The 19,309-nt window shown below is 39.1% G+C and overlaps 1 protein-coding gene across 1 annotated transcript in view; it reads right to left on the bottom strand.

Moving 5' to 3' along the window:
- LOC133621523 (plexin-B2-like) overlaps positions 1-19,309 on the bottom strand; it is a 254,413-nt gene that overhangs the window by 72,704 nt on the left and 162,400 nt on the right. Inside the window, exons 15-19 of the mRNA XM_061983595.1 lie at positions 12,036-12,123; positions 6,559-6,722; positions 6,210-6,358; positions 1,913-2,048; positions 46-182 (exon numbers count right to left, since the gene is read on the bottom strand). Of these exons, the coding sequence (XP_061839579.1) occupies positions 46-182; positions 1,913-2,048; positions 6,210-6,358; positions 6,559-6,722; positions 12,036-12,123 (674 nt within the window). The remainder of the gene's footprint in view (positions 1-45; positions 183-1,912; positions 2,049-6,209; positions 6,359-6,558; positions 6,723-12,035; positions 12,124-19,309) is intronic.

Genomic DNA, 19,309 nt, shown 5'->3' with positions numbered 1-19,309 from the left:
GAGAGGCGGTCGAACAAGTCCATTCATGGCGGTAAGAAGACTTACACTTCACAAGGAACTCCGCCCACTGCGACCGTCACATCCTCTTTGGTCGCCGTGTCCAGATCCTTGCCGCTGATGGTGATGGCGGTTCCGCCGGCGGCAGGACCTTTTCCAGGGTCCACTGCGTGAGGTTTGGGGTCCTGGACAAAACAGTGGTTTCATTTCTCCGCACAGGAAGTTTATTTGCATGTTGATAGGAAACTCGGTTGAAACTCAGAGTTATTTATCAGCATGACTGTGTTTTTGAGAGGGGAACTAATCAAACGTGAAAGCACTCATTTAGATTCATGCCTCCAGCGGCACTACAGACAAGCACTTCCTGCCACTCAGGTAAATTAGTCATTAGGGCCCGCATGGCCCATTGCATAAGGACTCCCAAAGGGAGTCCTTATGCAATGGGACATAAGGACCTATTGAATTTGTAAGGTTTTATTATTCTTTATTCTTTATTCTTCCGCCGCCACATTAAACTGTAATTTGACCCACTTAACATGCTTCAAAACTCACCATATTTGACCCATACATCAGGACCTGCGAAAATTGCCTTTTTTTTAAAAAAACCGAACCACAAAACTCAAAATTGCGCTCTAGCGCCCCCTAGGGGGGAAAAAAAACTAGACTGCCTGTAACTACCACTAGGAAGGTCGGAGAGACATGAAACAAAAACCTCTATGTAGGTCTGACTTAGACCTAGATTTTATCATAGTACATTCTCGGGCTAAAATCAACAGGAAGTTGGCAATTCCCCCTTCAAGACAAAAAAGTACTAAAAACAGTCACTTTTGCCTCTTTGAGCTGTAATTTGACCCCCTTAACACGCTTCAAAATTCACCAAACTGAACGCACACATCAGGACTGGCAAAAATTGCGATCTAATAAAAAACCTAACCCCAAATCTCAAAATTGCGCTCTACCGCAATTTTTGAATAAAACGCAGAAAAAACTGCTCCTCGGAAGAAACAAATGACAAAACTGCCTGTAACTCCCACTGGGAAGGTCGGAGAGACATGAAACAAAAACCTCTATGTAGGTCTCACTTAGAACTGCATTTCATAAATTGACAACCCCCAGCAAAAATCAACAGGAAGTTTGCTATTCCCCCTTCAAAACAAAATGTTTGTAAAAACCGGTCACCTTTCTTCAAACATTATCTCCTCTGAGCGCGTTTGTTGTTTCAGCTTCAAACTAACACAGGAGAGAGATTGAACCCTTCTGATTAAAAGTTGGCGAAAGAGTTTTGATACCTGCTCCGGTTTTGATTTTATGACCCTTCAAAGAACCGCTGCGCTGATGCTGCTGCGCTGCTGTTTTTTTAAGATGGCTGCTTAAAAGCAGGAAGCACCAGCGTGCCCACACAATGCAGACTAGGTAGGTACACTAGACAAAAGTCTTGGGACACTTATGACTATCACTGGACAAAAGTATTGGGACACTTATGACTATCACTGGACAAAAGTATTGGGACACTTAAGCCGAAAACTGGACAAAAGTATTGGGACACTTGGGACTACAACTTGACAAAAGTATTGGGACACTTACGACTAAAAGTAGACAACAGTATTGGGAAACTTAAGACTACCACTGGACAAAAGTATTGGGACACTTGGGACTAAAACTTGACAAAAGTATTGGGACACTTAGGACTAGCACCTGCCAAATACGCGGGCCCGACCAATGCTGCTTGCAGCTTTAATTTTCATTTGCAGCCCTTTGCTTGAATTAGCTCTGCTCAATATGAAAATAAAACATTGAGATGTGCATTCAAAAAATCATTTTATAAATTGAATGTTCTGGTAGTTTTAAGGCGCACAAACACACACTTTTTAAAGATTACAAACAAACAAAAAAAGAAAGTATATTGACAACGTACCCGATAGGTAAAAACAACCTTGGAGCTTCCTCTTCGCCCCCCCTCAACTTCCACTTCCACCACGCCGCTGTTGCTCGGCTCAAACGGGAGGTCAGAGGGCGGCGTTCGCTTAGCGGGGCCGATCTCGCACACCACACTGAAAAAGCAGCAAACACAAGAGTCAAGAGCTACAGAAATACAACTTTAGTTAGCACAGTGGTTCTCAAACTTTTTTTGTCATCCCCCACTTTGGACAAGGGGGAGTTTTCAAGCCCCACCTGCCCCCATCGCCCCAACAGAGCGCTAATGCCAAGCTTTAACATTTTCAAATTTATTGAACATCAAGTTGTATACTTTCAAACTCAATAACATAAAATAACATCAAGTTCAATAATAAATAAAATAACTGTGCAGCTGTGGTATACCTTGCATCAAGTTCAATAATAAATAAAATAACTTCCATCAAGTTCAATAATAAATAAAACAAAAGTGTTATAACTTGCATCACGTTCAATAATAAATAAATAAAAAAGTGTTATAACTTGCATCACGTTTAATAATAAATAAATAAAAAAGTGTTATAACTTGCATCAAGTTCAATAATAAATCCCAAAAAAAAGTGTTATAACTTGCATCACCAAAAAAAGTGTTATAACTTGCATCATGTTCAATAATAAATCAAAAAAAGTGTTATAACTTGCATCAAGTTCAATAATAAATCAAAAAAAGTGTTATAACTTGCATCAAGTTCAATAATAAATCAAACAAAAGTGTTATAATTTGCATCAAGTTCAATAATAAATCAAATAACTTGCATCAAGTTCAATAATAAATCAAATAACTTGCATCAAGTTCAATAATAAATCAAATAACTTGCATCAAGTTCAATAATAAATCAAAAAAAGTGTTATAACTTGCATCAAGTACAATAATAAATCAAATAACTTGCATCAAGTTCAATAATAAATCAAAAAAGTGTTATAACTTGCATCAAGTTCAATAATAAATAAAAAAAAGTGTTATAACTTGCATCACGTTCAATAATAAATTACAAAAAAGTGTTATAACTTGCATCAAGTTCAATAATAAATCAAACAAAAGTGTTATAACTTGCATCAAGTTCAATAATAAATCAAACAAGTGTTATAACTTGCATCAAGTTCAATAATAAATCAAATAACTTGCATCAAGTTCAATAATAAATAAAACAAAAGTGTTATAACTTGCATCAAGTTCAGTAATAAATCAAATAACTTGCATCAAGTTCAATAATAAATCAAAAAAAGTGTTATAATTTGCATCAAGTTCAATAATAAATAAAACAAAAGTGTTATAACTTGCATCAAGTTCAATAATAAATCAAAAAAGTGTTATAACTTGCATCAAGTTCAATAATAAATAAAACAAAAGTGTTATAACTTGCATCAAGTTCAATAATTAAAAAAAAGTGTTATAACTTGCATCACGTTCAATAATAAATCAAATAAAAGTGTTATAACTTGCATCAAGTTCAATAATAAATCAAATAACTTGCATCAAGTTCAATAATAAATAAAACAAAAGTGTTATAACTTGCATCAAGTTCAATAATAAATCAAAAAAAGTGTTATAACTTGCATCAAGTTCAATAATAAATCAAATAACTTGCATCAAGTTCAATAATAAATCAAATAACTTGCATCAAGTTCAATAATAAATAAAATAAAAGTGCCACTTGTGTGCTCCTCCTTTAAAAAAAAAGGAGGAGCTATGCATTTGGCAAGACAGGGCAAGTGACAGCACTTTTCCCCGGGAGAGCCACCTTGCTTCACTGTGAAACAGCACGGCTGTATGATCAGCTCCCATTTCCTCACACAGTGCAGAGAACAGTCGCACTTTCAGTGGTCGTGTTTTGATCAAATTTACCGCGCTCACAACATCTGTTAAAACCTCATTGAGTTCGGGGCTGAGCTGCCTTGACGCGAGTGCTTCCCGGTGAATGACACAGTGTGTGCCCGTCACATTTTTGTTTTTTCTGCAGGCGCTGGCTCTCCATCTCCATCTCCATAGAGCAGGTCAGCAGCAGGAAGCATGAAGTGCTCTAAAACTTGCTGGTAGACGGCTGCGTTGACCCTGGATCTCAGGAAACAGAGTGGACCGACACCAGCAGATGACATGGCACCCCAAACCATCACTGATGGTGGAAACTTTACACTAGACTTCAGGCAACGTGGATCCTGTGCCTCTCCTGTCTTCCTCCAGACTCTGGGACCTCGATTTCCAAAGGAAATGCAAAATTTGCATGGTTGGGTGATGGTTTGGGGTGCCATGTCATCTGCTGGTGTCGGTCCACTCTGTTTCCTGAGATCCAGGGTCAACGCAGCCGTCTACCAGCAAGTTTTAGAGCACTTCATGCTTCCTGCTGCTGACCTGCTCTATGATGATGGAGATTTCAAGTTCCAACAGGACTTGGCGCCTGCACACAGCGCAAAATCTACCCGTGCCTGGTTTACGGACCATGGTATTTCTGTTCTAAATTGGCCCGCCAACTCCCCTGACCTTAGCCCCATAGAAAATCTGTGGGGTATTGTGAAAAGGAAGATGCAGAATGCCAGACCCAAAAACGCAGAAGAGTTGAAGGCCACTATCAGAGAAACCTGGGCTCTCATAACACCTGAGCAGTGCCAGAAACTCATCGACTCCATGCCACGCCGCATTAACGCAGTAATTGAGGCAAAAGGAGCTCCAACCAAGTATTGAGTATTGTACATGCTCATATTTTTCATTTTCATACTTTTCAGTTGGCCAACATTTCTAAAAATCCCTTTTTTGTATTAGCCTTACACAATATTCTAATTTTGTGACACACGGAATTTTGGATTTTCATTTGTTGCCACTTCAAATCATCAAAATTAAATGAAATAAACATTTGAATGCATCAGTCTGTGTGCAATGAATAAATATAATGTACAAGTTACACCTTTTGAATGCAAATACTGAAATAAATCAAGTTTTTCAAAATATTCTAATTTACTGGCTTTTACCTGTATATATATATATATATATACATTTTTTATTACATATATATATATGTATATATATATATATATATATATATATATATATATATGTATATATAAATAAATAAAAGAAATACTTGAATTTCAATGTTCAGTTATTTACACATATACACACACATAACACTCATCTACTTATTGTTGAGTTAAGGGTTGAATTGTCCATCCTTGTTCTATTCTCTGTCACTATTTCAGAACACACACATTATACAAATATACATTATAAAATCTATAAGAAAACGGGAGCTCTAATTTGGGAGTCTGAATTAGGATCAGAAGTTCCTACATAAACATTGCGTACTCACGTCGCCATTTTGTATTGATTACTGCAGCTGTGCACTGGATTCATTCACAAATACAAACTCCAACTCACAAACACTTTAGAGTTAGGCTCCACCATCAGAATGTGTACTTAAACTTATAAAGATCACATGGATATTATTCAGTGAGTTGATTCACCAAAACTAACCTGTTATACAGGAGGGAAAAGCACACAGGACGTTTCAATTGTTCACAGACTGGTCGCGCTCATCAGAATGACAAGACACTTCCGGTCTGCAGGTGATAGCATTCAATTGGGAAGAAACGCTCTACTGCCCCCTACTGACCAATGTGAATACTGATAAATGTGGAACGACAGCTCCAAAAACGAATTCAAACCACAAAATAAAATAAATAAATCAACACAAAAATGTGACACATTATGGGTGGGTCACATATGCATGTACAGTAGATGGCAGTATTGTCCTGTTTAAAAGTGTCACAACATTGCTGTTTACGGCAGACGAACTGCTTTACGGCGGACGAAAACTTGACTGCTGTTGTTGTGTGTTGTTACCGCGCTGGGAGGACGTTAATGAAACTGCCTAACAATAAATCCACATAAGAAACCAAGAACTCGCCCTCGATCATTAGCTGTTTGGAAAGCGGACGTGTGAACAGGCTGTCAACACGTCACTCAGGTCCGCATGGAGCTGGAGGGGGCGTGGCCTCCAGCTCCGCCTGAATTTCGGGAGATTTTCGGGAGAAAATTTGTCTCGGGAGGTTTTCGGGAGAGGCGCTGAATTTCGGGAGTCTCCCGGAAAATCCGGGAGGGTTGGCAAGTATGTGCAACACCCACAATGCATTGCGCTTACTACATCACTATAATGGCCTATAAAACTTTAGTAAAAGTTCAAATCGAACAAGCTAGGGTTGTGGCTCATGACATACATTTTAACCTGAGACCTCTACCAAGGAGGTTAGCTAGTTAGTTATCTCACCTTGTGGAGACGGAATACTTGTCCTCCTGGTGATCACACTCAACGCCGGCCACGCTGATCCTCTTAATGTCTTCCTTCTTGATTCCCATGTTGGACCCTTTGATGGTGACTGAGATGTGACCGTTAAGCGGACCGAAGCGAGGTTTGATCTGCAGTGACCACATGACCAAATACATAAATAATAAACATAATATGAATCACATCGGTTTTGCCATGACATTTTCCATAAATTACTTTCTTCGGCCTTCCAATTGGATGTAATACATTCACAGATAGGAGTTACAGTGCCACCTGTCTGTCTGGCGGGCTCTGTGTTTGCATATGCAACAAACACGCAGTAGTCGCTTACGTCAGTGATGGTGGGGGCCGGGCAAAGTGTCGGCTGCGCCGCCGAGCACAGTTGTCGATAAATGCACGCCTCCGAGGCGGCGCACCACACGCACTCGTACTTGGCGTCGGCATGTTTGCACAGACTGCAGTCCTCTCTTCCCACCGAGCAGTTGTAGAGCATCACTGCAGAGGAGGTTAGAGGTCATGAAAGGAGTGAGTGTGTGTGTGTGTGTGTGTGTGTGTGTGTGTGTGTGTGTGTGTGTGTGTGTGTGTGTGTGTGTGTGTTCTGGCAATGCTTACTTAATGGGGACATCGCTCTGTTTACACAGTCACGTTTAGGGGACCTCTGACGGTATGGGGACAAAAAAACAGGTCCCCTAAAGGGAAACCTTTTTAAATGATAGTCAGATCCATTCTGAAGATGCCCAAGTGATTTTTAAGCTTTGGCCCATTAAACATGTTTACTGGTTAGTTTGAGTGTGAGACATTTGCACAGCAGCCCCCTTATCGGGCTGTCGCTGGTCCATTTAAGTGGTGAAACTTCCTATAAGAGGACAGCTGTAGTGCCGTATTCTGAGGATCATGTCATATATAATTTGAACATTTTTTATTATTATTTTTTTGTATTATTATTATTATTTGTATTTATTTTTATTATTTTATTTGTATTTTTATTTATTTAATTACTTATTTATTTATTTTTTATAAATGGTACTCAGTAGTCACGTACAAATTTGTGTGAAATATGTAAAATTATTTAAAATTTGGTCCCCATGAACCATATTAACTCTTCAGCCCGAATAATAATAATAATACAAAAAAATAATAATAAAAATGTTCAAATTAAATAAGACATGATCCTCAGAATACAGCACTACAGCTGTCCTCTTATAGGAAGTTTCACCACTTAAATGGACCAGCTACAGCCCGATAAGGGGGCTGCTGTGCAAATGCCTCACACTCAAACTAACCAGTAAACATGTTTAATGGGTCACGTTTAGGGGGACCTCTGACGGTATGGGGACAAAAAAAACAGGTCCCCTAAAGGGAAACCTTTTTAAATGATAGTCAGATCCATTCTGAAGATGCCCAAGTGATTTTTAAGCTTTGGCCCGTAAAACATGTTTACTGGTTAGTTTGAGTGTGAGACATTTGCACAGCAGCCCCCTTATCGGGCTGTAGCTGGTCCATTTAAGTGGTGAAACTTCCTATAAGAAGTAGTGCTGTATTCTGAGGATCACGTCATATTTAATTTGAACATTTTTTATTATTATTTTTTTGTATTATTATTATTATTTTTATTTATTATTTTATTTGTATTTTTATTTATTTAATTACTTATTTATTTATTTTTTATAAATGTTACTCAGTAGTCACGTACAAATTTGTGTGAAATATGCAAAATTATTTAAAATTTGGTCCCCATGAACCATATTAACTCTTTTTCCCCAGGGTCCCCAGTAAGAATGATCAGCACATTACTTCATCAATCCAGAGATTTAAAGACGTGTATGAACTAACTGGGCAGTGGACATTTTACACCTTTTTTTTTATGGCTCCACCACCTGTAGAAAGGGTGGTCCCCACAAGTCATGATCAAAAACTTGGTCCCCATTCCAAATAATAACGTGAGTGTGTGTGTGTGTGTGTGTGTGTGTGTGTGTGTGTGTGTGTGTGTGTGTGTGTGTGTGTGTGTGTGTGTGTGTTCTGGCAATGCTTACTTAATGGGGACATAGCTCTGTTTACACAGTCACGTTTAGGGGACCTCTGACGGTATGGGGACAAAAAAAACAGGTCCCCTAAAGGGAAACCTTTTTAAATGATAGTCAGATCCATTCTGAAGATGCCCAAGTGATTTTTAAGCTTTGGCCCATTAAACATGTTTACTGGTTAGTTTGAGTGTGAGACATTTGCACAGCAGCCCCCTCATCGGGCTGTAGCTGGTCCATTTAAGTGGTGAAACTTCCTATAAGAAGTAGTGCTGTATTCTGAGGATCATGTCATATTTAATTTGAACATTTTTTATTATTATTTTTTTGTATTATTATTATTTTTTTTATTTTTTTTTATTATTTTATTTTTATTTTTATTTATTTAATTACTTATTTATTTATTTTTTATAAATGGTACTCAGTAGTCACGTACAAATTTGTGTGAAATATGTAAAATTATTTAAAATTTGGTCCCCATGAACCATATTAACTCTTCAGCCCGAATAATAATAATAATACAAAAAAATAATAATAAAAAATTTTCAAATTAAATATGACATGATCCTCAGAATACAGCACTACAGCTGTCCTCTTATAGGAAGTTTCACCACTTAAATGGACCAGCTACAGCCCGATAAGGGGGCTGCTGTGCAAATGTCTCACACTCAAACTAACCAGTAAACATGTTTAATGGGTCACGTTTAGGGGGACCTCTGACGGTATGGGGACAAAAAAACAGGTCCCCTAAAGGGAAACCTTTTTAAATGATAGTCAGATCCATTCTGAAGATGCCCAAGTGATTTTTAAGCTTTGGCCCATTAAACATGTTTACTGGTTAGTTTGAGTGTGAGACATTTGCACAGCAGCCCCCTTATCGGGCTGTAGCTGGTCCATTTAAGTGGTGAAACTTCCTATAAGAGGACAGCTGTAGTGCTGTATTCTGAGGATCATGTCATATTTAATTTGAACATTTTTTATTATTATTTTTTTGTATTAATATTATTTTTTTTATTTTTTTTTATTATTTTATTTGTATTTTTATTTATTTAATTACTTATTTATTTATTTTTTATAAATGGTACTCAGTAGTCACGTACAAATTTGGGTGAAATATGTAAAATTATTTAAAATTTGGTCCCCATGAACCATATTAACTCTTCAGCCCGAATAATAATAATAATACAAAAAAATAATAATAAAAAATGTTCAAATTAAATATGACATGATCCTCAGAATACAGCACTACAGCTGTCCTCTTATAGGAAGTTTCACCACTTAAATGGACCAGCTACAGCCCGATAAGGGGGCTGCTGTGCAAATGTCTCACACTCAAACTAACCAGTAAACATGTTTAATGGGTCACGTTTAGGGGGACCTCTGACGGTATGGGGACAAAAAAACAGGTCCCCTAAAGGGAAACCTTTTTAAATGATAGTCAGATCCATTCTGAAGATGCTTAAGTGATTTTTAAGCTTTGGCCCATTAAACATGTTTACTGGTTAGTTTGAGTGTGAGACATTTGCACAGCAGCCCCCTCGTCGGGCTGTAGCTGGTCCTAAGTTGGAGTTGCAGACAACTTCATTACTGCTAAATAGCAGTTTTCAGTAACGTCACGGCGGTATAGCTCGGTTGGTAGAGCGGCCGGGCCAGCAACTTGAGGGTTCCCGGTTCGATCCCCGCTTCCGCCATCCTAGTCACTGCCGTTGTGTCCTTGGGCAAGACACTTTACCCACCTGCTCCCAGTGCCACCCACACTGGTTTAAATGTAACTTAGATATTGGGTTTCACTATGTAAAAGCGCTTTGAGTCACTAGAGAAAAGCGCTATGTAAATATTCACTTCACACTTCACTTCACAGAAGATGCAGGATTTGCTTTAACATTTAAGTGGTGAAACTTCCTATAAGAGGACAGCTGTAGTGCTGTATTCTGACCATCATGTCATATTTCATTTGAGCTTTTTTTATTTTTGTATTATTGTTATTTTTATTTTTTTAATTAGGGCCCGCATGGCCCATTGCATAAGGACTCCCGAAGGGAGTCCTTATGCAATGGGACATAAGGACCTATTGAATTTGTAAGGTTTTATTCTTTATTCTTTATTCTTCCGCCGCCACATTAAACTGTAATTTGACCCACTTAACATGCTTCAAAACTCACCATATTTGACCCACACATCAGGACCTGCGAAAATGGCCTTTTTAATAAAAAAAACGAACCACAAAACTCAAAATTGCGCTCTAGCGCCCCCTAGGGAAAAAAAAACTAGACTGCCTGTAACTCCCACTAGGGAGGTCGGAGAGACATGAAACAAAAACCTCTATGTAGGTCTGACTTAGACCTACATTTCATAATAGTACATTCTCGGGCTAAAATCAACAGGAAGTTGGCAATTCCCCCTTCAAGACAAAAAAGTACTAAAAACAGACACTTTTGCCTCTTTGAGCTGTAATTTGACCCCCTTAACATGCTTCAAACCTCACCAAACTGAACGCACACATCAGGACTGGCAAAAATTGTGATCTAATAAAAAAACCTAACCCCAAATCTCAAAATTGTGCTCTAGCGCAATTTTTTAATAAAACGCACAAAAAACTGCTCCTCGGATGAAAAAACTGACAAAACTGCCTGTAACTCCCACTGGGAAGGTCGGAGAGACATGAAACAAAAACCTCTATGTAGGTCTCACTTAGGCCTACATTTCATAAATTGACAACCCCCAGCAAAAATCAACAGGAAGTTTGCTATTCCCCCTTCAAAACAACATTTTTGTAAAAAAACGGTCACCTTTCTTCAAAATCTATCTCCTCTGAGCGCGTTTGTCGTTTCGGCTTCAAACTAACACAGGAGAGAGATTAAACCCTTGTGTATAAAATAACAGAACAGCGTTTTAATACCTGCTCCGGTTTTGATTTTATGACCCTTCAGAGACCCGCTGCGCTGATGCTGCTGCGCTGCTGTTTTTTTAAGAAGGCTGCTTAAAAGCAGGAAGCACCAGCGTGTCCACACAATGCAGACAAGGTAGGTACACTAGACAAAAGTATTGGGACACTTATGACTACCACCGGACAAAAGTATTGGGACACTTAGGCCGAAAACTGGACAAAAGTATTGGGACACTTAGGCCGAAAACTGGACAAAAGTATTGGGACACTTAGGACTACAACTTGCCAAAAGTATTGGGACACTTGGGACTACAACTTGACAAAAGTATTGGGACACTTAGGACTACAACTTGCCAAAAGTATTGGGACACTTGGGACTAAAACTGGACAAAAGTATTGGGACACTTAGGACTAGCACCTGCCAAATACGCGGGCCCGACCAACGCTGCTTGCAGCTTTAATTATTATTATTATTATTTTATTTTTATTTATTTATTTTATTTTTTTTTTATTATTTTTTTTAAATGGTACTCAGTAGTCACGTACAAATGTATGTGAATTATGCAAAATGATTTAAATTTGGTCCCCATGAACCATATTAACTCTTTTCCCCCCAGGGTCCTCAGTAAGAATGATCAGCACATTACTTCATCAATCCAGAGATTTAAAGACGTGTATGAGCTAACTGGGCAGTGGACATTTTACACCATTTTTTTTTTATGCCTCCACAACCTGTAGAAAGGGTGGTCCCCACAAGTCATGATCAAAAACTTGGTCCCCATTCCAACTGATAACCAGTATGTGTGTGTGTGTGTGTGTGTGTGTGTGTGTGTGTGTGTGTGTGTGTGTGTGTGTGTGTGTGTGTGTGTGTGTGTGTGTGTGTGTGTGTGCCACACTAACCTGTGAGGGTGCTGTCAATCTTGCGCTCAGTCTCACGTTCTATCACATGGAAGGAAATGTTCACCTCCTGCTGCTTGGCGTAGGAAAACTAAACACAAACACACACACACCATAAATAGAAAACATTGCAGCTAGTGATGGGTTGATGAGGCGTCATGAAGCGTTTCGACACTTTGCAAAACTGTATTGATACTGTGTCGATACTGTGTCACTAAATACTGACATCTGCTGGACATTAAAAATCCCTACAGGCAACCTATGGACCGACTCAACTGACACTGATTTGATGCCCTAGTACAGGGGTCACCAACCTTTTTGAAACCAAAAACTACTTCTTGGGTACTGATTAATGCGAAGGGCTACCAGTTTGATACACACTTAAATAAATAAATATATTGTCATTTGTAAGTTACACGTAAGTGTGATTTAAACAAGAATAGCTAAATAAATACATTTATATATATAAAAAAATGGGTATTTCTGTCTGTCATTCCGTCATACTTTTTTTTTTCCTTTTACGGAAGGTTTTTTGTAGAGAATAAATGATGAAAAATACACTTAATTGAACGGTTTAAAAGAGGAGACAACACGAAAAAAACTAATAAAATTTTGAAACATAGTTTATCTTCAATTTCGACAATTTTGTTTCAACCAACAAAAAGAAGAGAAAAACTAGCTAATTTGAATCTTTTTGAAAAAATTAAAAAAATAACTTATGGAACATCATTAGTAATTTTTCCTGATTAAGATACATTTTAGAATTTTGATGACATGTTTTAAATTGGTTAAAATCCAATCTGCACTTTGTTAGAATATTTAACAAATTGGACCAAGCTATATTTCTAACAAAGACAAATCAGTATTTCTTCTAGATTTTCCAGAACAACAATTTTAAAAGAAATTCAAAATACTTTGAAATAGGATTTAAATTTGATTCTACAGATTTTCTAGATTTGCCAGAATAATTTTTTTGAATTTTAATCATAGTAAGTTTGAAGAAATATTTCACAAATATTCTTCGTCGAAAAACCAGAAGCTAAAATATTTATTATTCTTTACAATAAAAAAATAAAAAAATTTACTTGAACATTGATTTAAATTGTCAGGAAAGAAGAGGAAGAAATTTAAAAGGTAAAAAGGTATATTTGTTTAAAAATCCTAAAATCATTTTTAAGGTTGTATTTTTTCCTCTAAAATTGTATTTCTAAAAGTAATAAGAAGCAAAGTAAAAAATAAATGAATTTATTTAAACAAGTGAAGACCCATCCATCCATCCATTTTCTACCGCTTATTCCAAGTGAAGACCAAGTCTTTAAAATATTTTCTTGGATTTTCAAATTCTATTTGAGTTTTGTCTCTTTTAGAATTAAAAATGTGGAGCAAAGCGAGACCAGCTTGCTAGTAAATAAATACAATTTAAAAAATAGAGGCAGCTCACTGGTAAGTGCTGCTCTTTGAGCTATTTTTAGAACAGGCCAGCGGGCGACTTATCTGGTCCTTACGGGCTACCTGGTGACCGCGGGCACCGCGTTGGTGACCCCTGCCCTAGTATATACAATAATATAAACCAAGTCATTGTATTTCATTTAGGATTATTTCATATCTTCATTTAAATAAAAATATATTTTTATCTTTTTTAGATACAGTCAATAAATAATGTGAACATGTATCATAACATGGAAATCTGAGAGAACGTGTTGTGGATGATTGTGGACTGGGAATTGTTTTAATATTATTTTTTTACACATTTTTATTAAAAAAAAAAAAGTTTTTCCGACGTATTACATTTTAGACGATTTCTCTTCTTAGTTATTATTTCTCCGGCTGTAGAAAAGACCCGCTCACAGGGCACAGAGGAGGCGACACAGTTGGCGTATCGGTCACGTGACCAAAACAGCTCATGATCGGTCACGTGACTTTCTAAAACCGGTACGCGCACCGACACAGGGTTTTGCTCTATGAGCTCGACGCATGCGCCGATGCATCGGTGTTGGCGGACCCATCACTAATTGCAGCCATTCGGAGCTGGATGTTGGATGCAGCATCTTTCGATCAGCAACAAAGGTGGCCACATTCATCGCGCTCACACACACAACTATGGAAATGTGTCTGCAGCGTGCACATGAGGAAACATAATAGCAGACTTGGGTTGTCTCGATATTTTGGTACTGCTACCAAAATGTATTTCAATACTTTGATACTTTTCTAAATTAAGGGGACCACAAAAAAATTGCATTATTGGCTTTATTTTAACAAAAAATCTTAGGGTACATTATACATATGTCTCTTATTGCAGTCAAAGAACAATTTTGTCCTTAAATAAAATAGTGAACATACTAGACAACTTGTCTTTTAGTAGTAAGTAAGCAAACAAAGGCTCCTAATTAGTCTATGCGGTAACATATTGTGTCATTTATACACCTATTATTTTGTCAACATTATAAAGGACAAGCTGTAAAAACGGGTTATTAATCCACTTGTTCATTTACTGTTAATACCTGATTATTGTCAGTTTCAACATGTTCTATCTACACTTCTGTTAAAATGTAATAATCACTTATTCTCCTGCTGTTTGATACTTTACATTAGTTTTGGATGATACTACAAATTTAGGTATCGATATGATCATATATTGGTCATAATTTAAGTTCTCATGTGTCCAGGGATGTTATTTCCTGAGTTTATGAATGTAATATGATTTTTTTTTTTAATAGAAAAAAGATTTTGTGACGATAAAAAATATTGATAGTAATATCGACTCGATACGTTATTGTACTTGGTATTATTACAGTGGATGTCAGGTGTAGATCCACCCATGGCATTTGTTTACATTGTGACGCCGGTGAGCTGTTGTATCCTCTACGGTGTGTAGTGAAGCATGTTACCCACATATGCGGTCCTCTCCAAGGTTTCTCATAGTCATTCACATCGACGTCCCACTGGGGTGAGTTTTTCCTTGCCCGTATGTGGGCTTTGTACCGAGGATGTCGTTGTGGCTTGTGCAGCCCTTTGAGACACTTGTGATTTAGGGCTATATAAATAAAGATTGATTGATTGATTGATTGATGTTTAGATATTCCTCGTCCTGCAGTGATAATGGTACTTGTAAGAAACTCACTTTATTTGTCGCCATTGAGGCGAGGATTAGTGATTTAGAAGTAGCTAAATCACTGCAGACTGCAGATGGACATTAGCCGCTAACCATGTTTTAAAGCACCTCTTCCTGAGGGCGTTTCAGTGTTATAACTTAACCTTTATCATTAGTTTTTAAGCCAAAAATGCGTCCGTTTTCCCTTTTCTGTCTACACACTGTCTGCTTGTAAGTACTGTTGCGTTTGGACCAGTTGTTCCTCCCAGGGAATTCAAGTTTCTGGTCGTCGCTCCCAAGCTCTTTACGACACTTAAAGCGGAGTAGAAGAACCACCAGAGACAGAATAGGTATTTTGTAATATATTTGCAAAGCTTTGTAAATATCATGAGACCAGTCCAGCATAGAACATTCAATCGCGCAGCTAAGATGGTCTGATCTAAAATATGGAAACCTTCTATTCTATAAAGTCTCTCTCCCTCCCACCCTCGCTGTCTTGTCTTTCCAGCCCAAACACATGCCCATTGTCCTACGCATCTGGACACAAGAAGAGATAAGGAGAAGGATTATCTCTCCTCCTTACATTCCATATTCAAGGTTAGCACACAGTATTTGTGCGCTGCCGAACACGCTCCTCTGCTGGTAAAACCAGCAATGTCACGACGTGACGACGACGCGCCGTCATGCCTGTAAAAAAAATATGGCGAACCGGTACTTTTCAAACAGAGTATGGTACCGTTTTTGATTCATTAGTACCGCGATACTATACTAGTATCGGTAAACCGTACAACCCTATAGCAGACTTAAAAGGATCTTTGTGGAGACAAATACCGTATTTTTCGGAGTATAAGTCGCACCGGAGTATAAGTCGCACCTGCCGAAAATGCATAATAAAGAAGGAAAAAAAAACATATATAAGTCGCACTGGAGTATAAGTCGCATTTTTTGGAGAAATTTATTTGATAAAAGCCAACACCAAGAATAGACATTTGAAAGGCAATTTAAAATAAACAAAGAATAGTGAACATCAGGCTGAGTAAGTGTACGTTGTATGAGGCATAAATAACCAACTGGTATGTTAACGTAACATATTATGGTAAGAGTCATTCAAATAACTATAACACATAGAACATGCTATACGTTTACCAAACAATCTGTCACTCCTAATCGCTAAATCCCATGAAATCTTATACGTCTAGTCCAGGGGCTCTAGCGCCGCCCTAGTGGCTCTCTGGAACTTTTTAAAAAATGTATGAAAAATAGAAAAAGATGAGGGGGAAAAAAAAAAATGTTTGTTTTAATATGGTTTCTGTAGGAGGACAACCATAACACAAACCTCCCTAATTGTTATAAAGCACACTGTTTATATTAAACATGCTTCACTGATTCGAGTATTTGGCAAGCACCGTTTTGTCCTACTAATTTTGGCGGTCCTTAAACTCACCATAGTTTGTTTACATGTATAACTTTCTCCGACTTTCTAGGACGTGTTTTATGCCACTTCTTTTTCTGTCTCATTTTGTCCACCAAACTTTAAACGTACCGCCCCCATCGCGTGGACATCGGGGGCGGTATCACTGGATTGGCAGACCGGGGTGGTGGTTCCTCTCTTTAAGAAGGGGAACCGGAGGGTGTGTTCTAACTATCGTGGGATCACACTCCTCAGCCTTCCCGGTAAGGTCTATTCAGGTGTACTGGAGAGGAGGCTACGCCGGATAGTCGAACCTCGGATTCAGGAGGAACAGTGTGGTTTTCGTCCTGGTCGTGGAACTGTGGACCAGCTCTATACTCTCGGCAGGGTCCTTGAGGGTTCATGGGAGTTTGCCCAACCAGTCTACATGTGTTTTGTGGACTTGGAGAAGGCATTCGACCGTGTCCCTCGGGAAGTCCTGTGGGGAGTGCTCAGAGAGTATGGGGTATCGGACTGTCTGATTGTGGCGGTCCGCTCCCTGTATGATCAGTGCCAGAGCTTGGTCCGCATTGCCGGTAGTAAGTCGGACACGTTTCCAGTGAGGGTTGGACTCCGCCAAGGCTGCCCTTTGTCACCGATTCTGTTCATAACTTTTATGGACAGAATTTCTAGGCGCAGTCAAGGCGTTGAGGGGATCTGGTTTGGTGGCTGCAGGATTAGGTCTCTGCTTTTTGCAGATGATGTGGTCCTGATGGCTTCATCTGGCCAGGATCTTCAGCTCTCACTGGATCGGTTCGCAGCCGAGTGTGAAGCGACTGGGATGAGAATCAGCACCTCCAAGTCCGAGTCCATGGTTCTCGCCCGGAAAAGGGTGGAGTGCCATCTCCGGGTTGGGGAAGAGATCTTGCCCCAAGTGGAGGAGTTCAAGTACCTCGGAGTCTTGTTCACGAGTGAGGGAAGAGTGGATCGTGAGATTGACAGGCGGATCGGTGCGGCGTCTTCAGTAATGCGGACGCTGTATCGATCCGTTGTGGTGAAGAAGGAGCTGAGCCGGAAGGCAAAGCTCTCAATTTACCGGTCGATCTACGTTCCCATCCTCACCTATGGTCATGAGCTTTGGGTTATGACCGAAAGGACAAGATCACGGGTACAAGCGGCCGAAATGAGTTTCCTCCGCCGGGTGGCGGGGCTCTCCCTTAGAGATAGGGTGAGAAGCTCTGCCATCCGGGAGGAGCTCAAAGTAAAGCCGCTGCTCCTCCACATCGAGAGGAGCCAGATGAGGTGGTTCGGGCATCTGGTCAGGATGCCACCCGAACGCCTCCCTAGGGAGGTGTTTAGGGCACGTCCGACTGGTAGGAGGCCGCGGGGAAGACCCAGGACACGTTGGGAAGACTATGTCTCCCGGCTGGCCTGGGAACGCCTCGGGGTCCCACAGGAAGAGCTGGACGAAGTGGCTGGGGAGAGGGAAGTCTGGGCTTCCCTGCTTAGGCTGCTGCCCCCGCGACCCGACCTCGGATAAGCGGAAGAAGATGGATGGATGGATGGATGGATGAATGCACAAAGGTGAGTTTTGTTGATGTTATTGACTTGTGTGGAGTGCTAATCAGACATATTTGGTCACTGCATGACTGCAAGCTAATCCATGCTAACATGCTATTTAGGCTAGCTATATGTACATATTGCATCATTATGCCTCATTTGTAGCTATATTTGAGCTCATTTAGTTTCCTAGAAGTCCTCTTAATTCAATTTATATCTCATGTCACACTGTCTCTATGAAATATGGCTTTTAATTTTTTGCGGCTCCAGACAAATTTGTTTTTGTATTTTTGGTCCAATATGGCTCTTTCAACATTTTGGGTTGCCGACCCCTGGTATAGTCTCTTACGTAAATGAGATCAATAATATTATTTGATATTTTACGGTAATGTGTTAATAATTTCACACATAAGTCGCTCCTGAGTATAAGACGCACCCCCGGCCAAACTATGAAAAAAAACTGCGACTTATAGTCCGAAAAATACGGTATATACGCTAGTGAGAAGTCAAACATTCATTCACTAGGGCCAATTTAGTGTTGCCAATCCGGTAGAAAATGAATGGATGGATGGAGAAGTCAAACACTTTGAACTCACGTCGAGCGTCGTGGAAATGATTGTGGACTTTACAGCCCATGCTGACGACAGAACTAGTTTTACCTCTGAGTAAATACATATTTACTTAGTTGATTTGTAATTTGACAATTTACTGAGGGCTCGTCAATACCACTAAATCCATAAAAAAATGAAATGAAATGTAAATAGACTTATAATTAGGGAGACTTACCTCATTGCAATAAGAGCTAATTGTCAAATAGAAAGCCAAGTCTAATTATTAGCTCTCTGGAGTTCCCTACCTCGTATTTGCGTGACCTGCTCCAAGATCCTCTTCACCCATGCATCTCACTGTCCCTTTATTTAAACTGTCCACCATGGGTGCCCGAGCTTTCACATCTTTGGAACTCTTTACCACCAGACCTTCGTAACTTAGATTCAATATCCCTCTTCAAATCAAGACTCAAAACACACCTAGTCCTGACTGCTTATTCATTGTAATCATATTGTCTTCTCTATCTTTGTTGTTGTTGTTGTTTTTTATCCAATTTGATTTTATTGTTTTGATTTTGTACGGTGTCCTTGAGTGCCCAGAAAGACGCCTTATAAATAAAATGTATTATTATTATTATTATTATTAATGCGACAATGTAAGGATATTTAGCCTGCTTTGTTTGTCGCG

The sequence above is a fragment of the Nerophis lumbriciformis genome, linkage group LG25 (genome assembly GCF_033978685.3).
Source record: "Nerophis lumbriciformis linkage group LG25, RoL_Nlum_v2.1, whole genome shotgun sequence".
In the NCBI taxonomy this organism is placed as follows: Eukaryota; Metazoa; Chordata; class Actinopteri; order Syngnathiformes; family Syngnathidae; genus Nerophis; species Nerophis lumbriciformis.
The sequence above is the reverse complement of the archived record's forward strand: the minus strand, read 5'-3'. Positions and strand labels throughout refer to the sequence as shown.